General features: G+C 42.5%; 1 protein-coding gene across 2 annotated transcripts in view; it reads right to left on the minus strand.

Annotated features, from left to right (window-relative positions):
- LOC112053525 (cytoplasmic dynein 2 heavy chain 1) overlaps positions 1-13,896 on the minus strand; it is a 74,525-nt gene that overhangs the window by 1,830 nt on the left and 58,799 nt on the right. The window contains exons 54-76 of one of the 2 annotated variants that reach the window (XM_052882096.1): positions 13,623-13,759; positions 13,174-13,383; positions 12,484-12,697; positions 11,832-11,932; positions 11,600-11,756; positions 10,906-11,060; positions 10,194-10,378; positions 9,514-9,623; positions 8,626-8,922; positions 7,918-8,070; positions 7,302-7,421; positions 6,864-7,056; positions 6,356-6,498; positions 5,791-5,931; positions 5,602-5,700; positions 4,812-4,956; positions 4,287-4,507; positions 4,065-4,188; positions 3,419-3,543; positions 2,707-2,838; positions 1,895-2,030; positions 1,299-1,421; positions 405-544 (exon numbers count right to left, since the gene is read on the minus strand). In XM_052882096.1, coding sequence (XP_052738056.1) covers positions 405-544; positions 1,299-1,421; positions 1,895-2,030; positions 2,707-2,838; positions 3,419-3,543; positions 4,065-4,188; positions 4,287-4,507; positions 4,812-4,956; positions 5,602-5,700; positions 5,791-5,931; positions 6,356-6,498; positions 6,864-7,056; positions 7,302-7,421; positions 7,918-8,070; positions 8,626-8,922; positions 9,514-9,623; positions 10,194-10,378; positions 10,906-11,060; positions 11,600-11,756; positions 11,832-11,932; positions 12,484-12,697; positions 13,174-13,383; positions 13,623-13,759 — 3,561 coding nt within the window. The remainder of the gene's footprint in view (positions 1-404; positions 545-1,298; positions 1,422-1,894; positions 2,031-2,706; positions 2,839-3,418; positions 3,544-4,064; positions 4,189-4,286; positions 4,508-4,811; positions 4,957-5,601; positions 5,701-5,790; positions 5,932-6,355; positions 6,499-6,863; positions 7,057-7,301; positions 7,422-7,917; positions 8,071-8,625; positions 8,923-9,513; positions 9,624-10,193; positions 10,379-10,905; positions 11,061-11,599; positions 11,757-11,831; positions 11,933-12,483; positions 12,698-13,173; positions 13,384-13,622; positions 13,760-13,896) is intronic. The other variant, XM_052882097.1, reaches the window with a different exon arrangement.

The following is a 13,896-nucleotide window of genomic DNA, read 5'->3' on the forward strand; positions in this document are numbered from 1 at the left end:
CCTTACCTTGCGTTTTTTAGAGGACGCAATTTAATTTTTTTGCTGTGTAGGGGGAGGGGGGGGGGGGGGGTTCGTGGGGTCGCCACCCTTGTTCTGCGGCCGCCATCTTGAAAATAAGGGTTGAAATGGTTTTTACGATATATCTCGTAAACTATTTAAGTATCTGATAAAAATATTAATAAAACTACCGCGACCGCGCATCTATACTCATTTCACAAATATAAAGATCCGCAGCGAGCACTATAAAAGTATGACGTAACCGACTACGCGTACCAACGCACGCACTGTGCGAACAAGTCAGTAATGACATTCGTTACTCGATAAATGCTGAAAGTTCTTCAGGTCATTCTCCTGCCAAAGGTAAAATTTAGCAGTAGAGCAGTTTGGTGCCATTGAATACCGACCTGAGCTATATATCGCAGCAGCAGCGGCGGCGCGGGCGCGTGCGGTGGCGCGGCGGGCGAGGCGGCTCGCAACGCGCCCTCCGCCCACGCGCCGCCGCTTAGCACGAGCCCGCGTAACACCACGCCGTCGGTGACGCTTTCTGTGTAGTGACAATGAACTCGAGATTGTACGATTACGTCATAAAGAGTTTTCCCTTTAAATCATAAAAAAGTAATAAGCAACACTCAAATTAATATTATATAATAATACATCATAAATGCAGATATAAAATGAAAATGTTTGTTTGCAAAGTCTCGTAAAAATACTTTAAATTATAAAATAAAATAAAGTCATTATATAAAACGTGAACGTTGGTAAATGTTAAATTAATAGGTTCGCAAAATTAAGACCCAGTTTCACCACCTTCTGATAACTGTCGGATAAAAAAATCGGCTTTTTTACGAATTTTGGCAATGTTTATCATTTGCCATAAAGTAAATAGTGACAAAACTTACATTTTTACACTATCCGATACTAAGAGCACACGATGCGTTGCGACGCCGCATCGCAAAGATTTCAACATATCAGCAGGCACACGAGCAATGCGGCGCCGCAACGTTGTTATGTCGCAGTGGCGCCGTAGCAGCATTGGACGGACTGTAAATCCTTGTGAAGTTGTGACGCATGAACAACTGAGCGGTGCCGACGTCGCAACGCATTCAACCCTCCCCGCCTCTTCTCGGTAGTTGCAAGTCCGATACGGCGCCGGAGCGAATCGTGTGACATGCCACGGGTATTTCGATTTAAGACGACGCAGCGACACATTCACCAATACCACATTTCGTGTGCCCTCGTTTTTACAAGAAAGAAGTAAAACCGGCGATAGATGTTCAACAAGTAGAGTGTACAGTTACCGGTACAGTCCCACTTGGCCGCGAGAGCGAGCGCGTGTGCGGCGCAGGCGCGCTGCGCGGCGGAGCGGGCACGCAGCGCACTCAGCACGCGCTGCGGGCGGACGAACGTGCGCACGTCCACCTCTGCCGGGGTTTGATCATTATTGTTACTTGAAACACTTTTTAATACTGGGACACATTTATCTATTTACCCAATATCATAATATTGCAAAGTCTTTATATAGAATGTGGTGAAATTATACAAAAGTATTTAAAAGTGTTATCACTTGAGTACCAGTCTTTAAGTATGCTTTACCGCTCACACAAAGAAACCACACAGAAATAATTTATTTATTCATATAATTTTATATGAATAAATAAATTATAAGTAACTTATAGCTCAGACACAAGTGTAAGTTTCACATCAAACGGATGTGGCCTTTTGGAGCGAAAGTTAATGTACCTATATTATATTGCAATCCCCTTAGAAATAAGCATGGCGGTTCCTCTTCTTCCCAGGACTAGTCTCAAAGGGTATTACTATAACTATCTACTATAAAAAAACAATATTACGTACCTTTATATAAATGTAAAGCATGAATAATGGGATAAAATACCTGTAGGAAAGTAGTCGTCGTTAGATTTAAGGTCACAGCTCCTCTGGACGGCGGCGCGGGCGCGCGCACTGAACTCTCTGAGATACACTTCTGGTGCATCCGGGCCCGCCCACAGCAGCTGCCACGCATCCGGCACCTGAAGGTGGAAATTAAAAATATCATAATTAAATGGCGGTATGGTGGGTCTAGGCTCCTTAAGAATAGGAGGCTATCTCCTATAAGAATAGAAGTTTAGCCCTGAAGTTATGTTGTTAAAATAGGCTGTCAATATAACTAGGCTGTAAATATTAGGAATAAAGACACATTGTGTATAAGGGCCATGTATAAATATGCATCACATCACCTTAAGATGGAAGGCCTTAATAAACTTTTAAGTGGTTTCGCAAATGGAGGATAGAGGTAAACCTAGAGAAAAGTGCAGCAGTGCTCTTCTCAAGGAAACTTGCACGCCATAACTTCGATTTAAAAAAAGGTCTCCTTACACGGAGCACCCATCCCGTGGCAACGCACTGCCAAATTCCTAGGTGTGACCTTGATACCGGCTTCGTTTTCGCTTCAGAAAAAAAAACTTTTATAAGAAAAGGGTGGAGAGAGTACCGGAGGAATTTTAAGCGTCTACACAAATTGAACATTTTGAAAGTTCCAAGACAGTCATGAATTTAGATAGAATACGACTTTATAATCACAAAATATTTCAATTATAAAAACGCCGATATCCTTGGATCGGCTTGTCGGATCTTCATCAAATAAAATCTTATCCTTAGTTATATACTATAAAGCTATCTTATAAAGAATATCACGTCTCAGTCCACCTTGTGCAGTAGCGGCGCCGCATGCGCGGGTGCGTGCGCGAAGCGGGCGAGCGCGGCGTGCAGCGCGCGGGCCGCGTGCGCCGCGTCGCGCAGCTCGGCCGCGCACACCGCGCCCCACCAGCCGCCGCACAGCTGGGTTATTGTTACACATTGTAATGTTTGATTGATAAAGACATAAATAAGTTAAGACATAGGTTCTAAACGGGAGCGATAAAGGCCCCTTGTAGATTATAAGGGGTACAGTACGCAGAGGACTTTAGAGGGTATTGAGATGGCACAGAAGGCAAGTAAGCAGATTTAAATAATATTACCTAAAAAGGAGACTAAACAGAGTGCGACAATATAAACTTATGATGATGTGAAAAGTTTTAAATTTAAATCGATTTGATTTGAATCAAGTGCATAAGAAATCGGGAGTTTGAAAATGAAGAAATATCTCCAAGGGTTGATAGCCTATCGGTCAAATACTTGGTGATAAATCCACGTTGGGAACATATGATTATGAACTTTTATTACAGTTACTTTTTAATTTTAAACGCTATCGATTGAAATAAATTTTAAATTCACACACACATTAGATGACAATGTTATAAAGGTAACAAATTGTCGTAATTCTAAATTCAACATGGCCGTTATGATGATAAGATAACTCGGCTCGGTTTTATTTACAAACTATATTTTCTTTCACTTGACATATGATATAAAAGGTTACCTTTTCAATATGATAGTCCGCTTTGATTAGTGGGCAGCCAGACATTAATTTCTTCCACAGAACTAAAAGTGTTTTTAGAGGAGTCGCGGCATCAGACTGTTTAGTCGCTGTAGTTGTGCTCAGTTCTATAAATAACAAGTAAAAAATAAATTATTTAAAATTACAAAAACAAAGTAATGTCAAATCCGGAAAATAATATACCCTGTGGCATTTTCTAGAGATGAGTCACCACATACAAGATCGTTATGATACATGGATTAGACATAAAGCTTGCAAAAAAACTATATTAACATAATATATTCGTACAATATAACCCGCCTTGGTCAGTTGAGTGTAAAGGCAATTTAATAGGCGAAAAAGTTACAACAAAGTCCGGGAACTTAAACAAGAGAGTTAAGAATACAAGACGAGCCTCTAACGGCATCGTCTCCTGTGAGACTCGGACATCTGCTTAGAGGGATATTGAGATTTATGTGCTTTATGAGACTGAGAGTTGTTGTTGTATCTTGTGATCACGGAGGCTATCGTGTTTGCAATCCACATTTGGCTGGACGCAAGAAATCGAGGACTTGTGTTGAGACAACTAATTAACTGGTTTCGGAGGAAACTTATAATGTAATAGTGATAACTGATAAAGACAATATACCTCTTAGGCCGGCGACGATGTTGTCGGCGGCGTTCTTCTCCCACGCTACGCGACAGTTAGCCGGCAGCTCCAGCAGTTGCGGCGAGTCCATGTCCGGCAGCGCCTCGTGCGCTGCTATGTAATCCTGAGCAGATTTACACAACCAATTATTATGGCAAACTTTTGCACATGATTTCAAATATGGAACGTGTTAATGCAATAATGATAAAATTGTATGCAAACCTGCATGTTGGTAGCGAGCGGCAGCGGCGCGGGCAGCGTGTTGGCTGCGTCCAGCATGCAGCGGCGCAGCAGCGCTTGCAACAGCTCGCGGTCGCGCCGCCCGTCGACTCGCGCTGCGTACAGCGCCCCGCACAGCTCGCGCGCCGCGTCCGCACCCGCGCCCGCGCACGCGGCGCTCGCGCTCACGTCGCCCCACTCCCACGCGTACCAGCGGGACCAGCCTGAGAGACACCGAAGCCTTAATCATATTAAATCAACTTTTATGTCATTTTAATTTAAATCAAAAGTGTTGCACTCGATCTCATTGCCGGTTTCTTCTCAGCAGAACCTGCCTTCCGAACCGGTGGTAGAATCTTTACAAATAGTCAACTGACGTGTCAAAAGTGCTTGTAAACTGAGCCTATTTGAAATATATGATATTTGATTTTGATTTTTGGCATAAACAGAGATGACTTTGAAAGGTCAAGTAAACTATGAAATCAATTTGTTTGTTTACAAACAAGTGCCTCGTTACAACTAGTGCACCTTGCGGTATGTACGCGCGGCGCTCCTGCACCAGCGCGTGGAAGAGCGCGAGACGCGCCAGGTGTCGCAGCATCCCCGCGTCGCCCGCCCGCCGCCCCCACGCGCTCAGCGTGCCGCACACGTTGCGCTTCACGCCCTCCGCCGCCTGATGCAATACAACTAATAAAGTCGTTGTCATTAACCCATATTCGGCTCACTGCTGAGCTCGAATCTCCTCTCAGAATGAGGGGGTTAGGCTAATAGTCCACCACGCTGGCCCAATGCGGATTGGCAGACTTCACACGCGCAGAGTTAAGATAATTCTCTGGTGTGCAGGTTTTCTCACGATGTTTTCCTTTACCAATTGAGACACGTGATGTTTAATTTCTTAAAATGCACACAACTGAAAAGTTGAAAGTGCGTGCCCCGAACCGGATTCGAACCCACACCCTCCGGAATCGGAGGCAGAGGTCATATCCACTGGACTATCACGGCTCACTAATAAAGTAATGGGTCGTTTTTACCAACAATCATGGGTTAATTTCATCGCCGAATTGTGGGTAGAAGCAAAAAATACCATCGACGACTCTCGAGAGCCAGCCCGACATAAGCAGTGGTGTAACTCCACTGACTCAGGAAGGGAACTTTAAGACGTCGATCCTGGTTATTTTAGAAACGATACAGAAATCCCGTCATCCCGATTTGTAGCATTAATTTTAAAATGAACACATTGCAAATACGTGTATTCAAAAAGAGCCAATAACAAATTATAGATCGCACAAAGTTTTACCGCAATAACAAGTTTACTTACTTCCAGAACAACATTGACGCACATGTTCGTCAAAGTAGACGGTATCTCGCGATCTTCGGCTAATATCCACAAACGAAACCCATCGCTAAAATCGGTAGTCTGAAAATGCAAGAAAAGCTTTTTAGTAACTAAATGAGGTCACATACATTAAATATATACAAATGCGGAAGATAGTCAAGTTATACTGACCGGTCGTTCCGTCAGTGACGTCACAAAGGCCAGCAAGTCCCGCGTGAACGGCGATGCGCCCACGACGATGGCGAGCCAGGCGCCGCCACGACTGGCTTCCAAGGACGCTTCCCACACATTCACACCGTCTTCGATTCCCACCTTATATGTAACGTAATACGAGTATAAAATATAAAATTATTGATATTCATCATCATCAAAGGAGAAACCCCGACTAAATATAATTTTCAAAAATATATAGAGTGCGCGCACGATGACTTTGCGCGTGCCCAAAATCAGAACTAATCGGTGCCCACCCTAGGATTCTGGGCTACACTTATGGAATTCTATTTTGATACTAATAATAGACTTGATGTCGGGGGCAAGGCCCACCCTAGGATAATAATAATTCTAGATACGCTAATGGCTCTAGTAGGTCCAAGATGCACACTGTGACACTTGTGAAGACAAAATGACATATTGTTTAGAGCTCCGAACCTGAAATATCTCTCTCTTACATTGCGTACGACACAACGATATTTGTGCGCGTGTGTGTGAGTGTATGCGTGTGTGTGTAGGCACATACCGTGGTGAGCGCGTGCGAGTTCGCCGAGGCGTGCGCGACGAGCACGTCGGGCGCGTGCGCAGCCAGTAGCAGCGCCGGCCGAGCAGGCGTCGCCCAGCGCACCGCGCGCGCCACGCTCTCCCCGCCGGACATGCCGCCTGCACCTAGCCGATGAGAACGTATCTTACATCCGTACACGACTCTACGACTAACGACTCTATGCTGATTGGAAATGAACTAACCAGACCTGATAAAAAACTTCTACAATTTTCAACTGTAAAGTAACTACTGGGACTGGTTTCGGAGCGATCAGCGAAACAAAGTTTGATTTGTTGGATCTAGGTATCTAGGCGTGGAATTGATTTATGGCAAATATAAAAATATATCAATTATTATTTGTTCATTTTATAGCGGTTGCCCTGTTGAGCAACAGACGATTCTCCGGCGATCGAAGCATGGAGACGAAGAGATGAGACATCGTGATCTCATAATTACCACATTAATATAAATAAGAATAGGAACCACGTACCCAATATATCATCCACAAACGCAGTGATCGCTCTGTAAAGCGAGTCGGGACGCATGGCCGCCACTGCGACGATATTTTCGAACAAACTCAGATTTAGTCTTCCGATAGTGAGCAAATCTCCTGACTTCAGAAACTCCAACCAGATGTCTGATTTATCCAACGAAAGTCTCCCGAATAAACCCTCATCCTGTACCTAGAAAGAGAGAAAAATATATTTTAAATAATATTTGTTGGTGGGTAATACTTATACCCAATATTTATTATTTTTTAATCGAAATTTAGCACAACTGTTAAACTGTTAAATAGCAACGCATCAGGAGCCTTTTTAAAAAAATAATTTTATTTTCATAAAAATCTCAAGTTAATTTTTTTTGCACTCAGAATCTAGTTTTAGTGCCTTCGGGTAATACATAACGCTGCGAAAAATAAATTAGATACCTTTATTTGCGCTAACTTCTTCACACACTCATCGCTTATCCACTGGTATTTCATTTTAATCTCGGTAACCACAACTTTCTCCTCAATAAGATTAAAGTTCCCAACAAACAGTTGCCATAGCTGTAAAGTAATTTTGTCAATAACATTTTTATTTTTATTGAGAAAGTGAAAGCAGATAGTCCACTTGATGGTAAGTGAAAAACCATCGCCAATAAACAGAGGAAAACTTCGTAGGGCATACAAGGAACATATCCTGTACGTGCCGCTACGTCCATCAACTTGAGGCGTAGACGTTAATATCCTCCCGTAAGTACACTGGCAACCATGTCATTCAAACTGAAACACATCAATGCTTCATGGTGGCAGTACGTCACCGGATGAGATCTCATTCATGCCGGCTGTGAAGGGCCAATTAAAAATCGATGAGCTGATTAGAATCTATAGTCACTATAAACTCTATGGGTTCACTGTTTTATTATTATTTTTTTCAAATCAAATCAAAATTATTTTTTCAGATCTTATTGAAATAAACACCAAATTCCGCCTTCCAGCTTGCAATATTATTTTTAATTTAGATTAAGATAATCTATTAAGGAATTTTATGATTATAAGTTACCTTTTCCGGTACGAGATTATCGTAGACATGTCTCAACAAGTGCATCACGCAGATATACTTGTCTTTTTTGTGAAGACTAAGCAGCACTCGCTCTATGATTCTTCTTGTGAAAAACTTCGTGACATCAACTGAGTTTATATTCTTAGGGTCACCCTGGAAAAACCAAAGAAATGCAGTGAAATATAAATAGTAAGATGACTGCCTTACAATAAAACTGAGCGCCATGCTTCACGTCTACGTTGAGTACGTACGCGTTGAGCTCAAGTGTGAGTCGGACTTGCCCATCTAGGGTTCCGTTCAAATGAGTAGGTACATATTAATTGCTTAAAAATGGTGCCTTACTTTATTTTTTTCATGATTTAATTTCAAATGTGACTTGTACAAATAGTATAAGATGATATTATTTGCCAAATCCCATAATTTAAGGTCACGCAAAGTATTATCGAATTCATGAGAACGTCAAAAAATGTGTTGCAGTATAACAGCCGTTTCGTTTTTTTGTTTACTTTGAAGTTTGATTTTTTCACAGCTTCAAATTGAATATCGGAGATAATCGGTGGTATCGAATAGATACGCGTGGAGGTATCTATTCGTTACCTTCATGCGTTCCCAGAATAGACAGACTGACAGGTGGATCACAGAGTGATCCACAAGGGTTCAGTATTTTCCTTTTGAGGCACGGAACCCTACCATATACGCCTAACTCACCGCATTCGCACTCCTCCGCACCGCGCCCACGAACACGTCCAACACGGTGTCCATGGGCAACGTGACCAGCGGCCTGTGCACACCCATCTGTTTCACCGCCAGCGCCAACTGTGCCGCACACAGCGCGCTCGCCTCGTACGCCTCGCACGCAGCCGCAGTCTCCACTTCCAACGCTTTTGCCGACGCTAGCGCCTCAGATATGGTGGCACTCGTTGTGCGAGTCTTCTTGAGCGACGCGAGCAGATTCGCGTCGTGCAGTATATCACTGTTGCTTGAAAGGTCCTTGAGTAGATTTTCCTGGTAACAAATAAAACAGTGACGAATGTTATTATTTAAGCTGTGCTTGGCTGTATCACACATCATCATCATATCAGCCGATGGACGTCCACTGCAGGACATAGGCCTATTTTATTGACTTCCAAACATCACGATCTAGAGCCACCTGCATCCAGCAAATCCCTGCGACTCGTACTAGAGTACTCGAGTATCACACATACTTTAATTATATTATCAGCTTCAAATATCATGTACTTCTTAATGTAATCTAACTTCCTTAAATTCAAACATAAGATAATAATAATTCTGCAAATCCGAAAGATTAATGTAATACATAAAGGGATAATAGCGTGGAATAAAATTATTCAGTTTCACTAAGTGCGAGTATCTAAGGGCCGGTCTCAATCGTCCAGATATGAAGCTTATTTTTTATTTATATTTTCTTCTTTCTAGCTTTTTGGTAACATTTATTTAGTTTTTATAAAATCTCAGAAGGTTTACCGTATTCTTTAGTTATATTATATTTGATACTATCTATAATTTGACAATAAATACTAGTATTAATAGTACTAAATGAAATCTTTTTTGTGTTAAAATATCAACAAGATGTACCTGTAACTCGTGCTGCTGTTTCTGTAATGTTGCTCGCGTTAGTTTGATTTCCTTTGACTTCTCATTCATTTCAGGATTTTGTTTCTGCATAGCGTAGTGCACTAACTGATCTACGACACAGATTATATAATATTATATTCTAATAATAGACTTGATTTTCTCTATCTGACCGCTTACAGAGATAGAATCTTTAAAAATGTCTCGGTGACAATACCTTTAGGGAACTTACAAAATAAACAATCAGAGAGTGTAGGCCATCTCATCACGAATGAGTCGGGTATGAGTACGTGCCTCGAGGCTAGGCCTCCTTGTCCGGGTAAGACGCGGGAAAACTTTCTTCCACGGTAATGTTTTTCCAACGTCTTTTGGGGCTGAGGAACCTTAGCATAGGGTCGGATCGTCGAAATCGTGAAAAAAATCTATTCACTACTTTGCTCAAAAACTCTGTCATATTACCACTCCACAGGAGGCTAAACAAGCATTTTAGCTGCGTCTGCAAAAATAACTTTAACATTGAATATTGTACCGAATTATTTTATTAAAACAAACCTAGTGAAAATTAGAGTGTAACACGCGGGGCTAAGCCCATTATAAACTCAGTTTCTATTTAGCGGCCCTCGTCTTACGGCTCGTGCCCTAAAAATACAATCTGCTATTATCCATATCGTCATGTGTCTCACCGACGAGTGCGTGCAGCCTTGCGGCGAAATGCAGCGGCGCGAGTCGCGCAAGCGCGTGCGGCGCGGCGCGCGTCACCCTCGCGTCGCGCGTCACAAGCAGCGCGCGCGCCCGGCCCGAGCTCAGCGCGCTCCACCACCACTCCTCGATGCTTTCTAGCTCCGTTATTACTATCACTCGATTTAACCTTGAGAAAGGTAACGATATTTATATTAAACTCTCTGTTAATTTATTATGAAACAGCAAAATTCACTCGATGCAACTGCGTCAAAGTCAAGCTTCACCCTCTACCCCTCAACCCTTCTCTCAACGCGCTCTGCGAGCGGCAGCACGTGCCGCCGTGTGTTTGGATCGTGCCGCGTTGCAAGATCCAGCTCATGACTAAGGCCCCCGTATGGGTTCAAACCTATGTTTCATAATAAATTAATAAGAATAACACTTACGATGGCTCAAATTCTAAAATAAACTGTCTTAATTGTTCCAATAAATACTCAGTCTAGAGTTGGGAAGTTAGTGTACGTGCCTCATGTCATTAGCCGTCGCCGTCGGTTCCGATCACTATTGCTGCCATCTAATAGTGATCGTTACAAAGTCAAGTATTATCACGCTGTCTCTTCTAATCCGCATGGAAGCAACCAAGTTGTAAGCTACATATCCCCTGGACCACTTAAATATGCTGATGACAATGATTATGACATGGGTTAGCTAGCTCACCTAACAGCATACTGTAGAGCAGTGTACAGCTTGTCGCTGTGCTGCGGCACGAAGTCGCAGGGCGTGCCGGCAAGCGTGTGTGCGAGCCACACCTCCGCCTCACGCTCCGGGTCGACAATCAGCGGTATTAAACCGCACGAGCGACTTTGGAGATACTTTGGAAACAAATGATTACGTGTTAATGGAAAATCGTCGGTCACTAAACCACAACAAGCATAATGAGAGCCCGTATAGGGGAAATTCCAAAAAAATTGTTAATGTTGTGTCTAAAGATGAAAATTATTTAAAAATTAAAAATCTCAATAGCTCAACGGAAAGAGCAGTCGGACTCATCACCGAGGGGTGGTAGTTCGATTCCCACCCCGTTGGTCTATTGTAGTACCCAGTCACTCCTAGCACAGTCTTTCCCGACTAGTTGAAGAGGAAAGGAAAAATTTATTATTTACAAAAAAAATTATATATTATTTACAAAAAAAAAAATATAATATATAGAAAATAAATTCCTCAAGTTTCATATTAAGATTTAGACGTTAAAAACGTTTTAGATTTTTGGCATCTTTCGTATACGCTGTAGTGGAATAAACACAAACAAATACAAAAGAAACTGTTTATATTTTAACCTTTTTAAATCAGACAACAGTTTGTTATGCTTTCTTGAGAAATATAGCTAGCTGAGATTTTCTTCCCGTCTCACCTGATCTATATACACTGCATTTTTAATAGCTGATTGATCCTGTGACAAGCCATCTGCTTCCCATTTCAATTGGTTTTCCGCAGACGATAGAAAATTTATAACAGAAAATGACGAGTCCTCGAAGTTTATTAACGTTCCCCACTTGGCCAAGTATTTTCTAAAATTAAAAAGGTACATTTTAGAATGCTCATATGAAAAACAAAGAGAAGATAATTATCGGTAATCTGTTTACCTCGACTGTGGCTCTGTTAAATCGGAAAGATAAACAAGATACGCAGCAGCAAGTAGCGATCGTTGGTTTAATTCTAATATCTCCCGTGATATGTTTTGCAACTGAAAATAGAGAAATTATTTAAATGTCAAATATAAGTAATATTTTTACATTTTATAATCGAACCAACAACCAACCTTTTAAAATAAAAAAAATACGACCTCAGGGCCGAGTTTTGCAGAATAGATAGTAAAAGATATTTGAAATCAAGTAAATACCATGTCAAAGGACATGTTTGCTATCGAAACGATCGATTCGAAAGACTGGGAAAGTAAAAGCCAACCTCATTTATAATTTCGTCCGACTCACCGATAAATATTTTGTTTACGGTCCCAAGGACTATAAATCCACCTTAAGGCAACAGAGCGTATAGAGACAGAGGGAGGCTGTAAGCGCATTCTTTATTATTTATCTACCAAACACGCGTATTCCGCCTGCACTTCTCGCTCATCCCCGCATTTAGTACCGTGCGGGCGAAGACATAATTAAGTGATTTTCCTAAAAATCCTGTGACTTCGCATACATACAATTCGGTTCATTCTGGTATTCTTTACCTCGCATGCTAGGACTTCGTGTGATGTGTAGTATCTAGAAAGCTGACATGCGCACTCACATCACTCTCCCAGGACTCGTACTCGTGGGCCAGTTGGTCGAGCAGGTCCCTAGCCGCCTGTATGGTACCAACAGCGGTAGACAGGCGAAGTTCCAACGCGGCCGCCTCGCGCGTGTGGAGCCCCAGCTGTTCCTTGAGCGCTGCTACTCGTTCGTCCACCGTGGCCAGCCCGCTCGATAGTGCTGCCAATTCCGCTTCCGCTTGGTGCAAGTTCCTGTTATTGTACCAATATCAGCCTGTTTTAAAGCACACTGTCCACAACAGGCCTTCATCCTTATAGGAGAGAGGCTACTCCAATACGGGTTGGCAGTGTAGCATCGTGATCTGATATTGATCAGATGCTATTGATGATGACCGGAACGAGTACAGATTAAATAAAGCAAAGCAAAAATTGCACAATTTGTCTGTTGCTCTTGTTGTAGTCGGTTGAGCTTGCGCGCGAATGGCAGGTAGGCGCCAAAGTAAGTGTATGGCGTGTGTTATGGGTACTAAGATAACATGTATAAATACACCCAGACACTAGAAAAACCCATGCTCATCACACAAATAATTTCCAGTGATGGGAATCGAACCCACGGCCGTGAATGCAGTAACTACTCACTGTGCCACGCAGCAGTCTTCTTTTAACAGCTCCTCAACTGACAGGGCCACGTCTACGCTAATCTGACTCGCGTCTTAGCATCTACGTACTTGTGCAGCTGTCTCTGTTGCTCCTGCAGCGGCTGCACGCGTGCGAGCGCGCGCGCGTACGCCAGGTTGGCGCGCACCCACGCGGCGAGCGGCGCGCACGCAGCGCTCGCACGCTTCGCCGTCGCCTGCTCGAACGAAGCGCCGCGCTTCTCTAGCAACTTCTCTACCGATAGAGCCGCTTCTGAGCTGATCTGACTCGCGTCTAGGCATCTGAAAAAAACTCATTTAACTTCCAGTATAACTTAAACAATAATCCAATTACAAATCCTCCTTTGTAAGAACTTTATTACCTAGGAAGGTTTAAAGTTGTTGAATTTACTCGTCTTTTTTAGAAATCAAGGTAACTTTAAATGATGACAATCGAAGGGAAGAATCTGTTGTGCACGTTATGTCAAATGTATCGTGAAATATTTTCTCTTAAAAAATCAATTTTATGTTATAAAGCAAACCTTATGTCTTCTTTAACACCTCGCTTAGAGAGGAAACTCTTCATGGAATGCCAAGAAGTGTCTGCGATACCCATGAGGCGTAGAACACCTTCTAACACGTCACGCACTACGTCCGGTGGCGCTCGCAGAGAACGTACCTAAAAAGTTATACAGTTTCATATATGAGTAAAGTTTTAACTTTCTTTGTGATCTTTTTCATCTCGAATTTCTAGTATAGAAATCTGTTCAGGTTGCCAGTTGAACAACAAGACAACTTTATGGTATCTGTTTTATA

This window comes from Bicyclus anynana, chromosome 6, assembly GCF_947172395.1.
Source record: "Bicyclus anynana chromosome 6, ilBicAnyn1.1, whole genome shotgun sequence".
In the NCBI taxonomy this organism is placed as follows: Eukaryota; Metazoa; Arthropoda; class Insecta; order Lepidoptera; family Nymphalidae; genus Bicyclus; species Bicyclus anynana.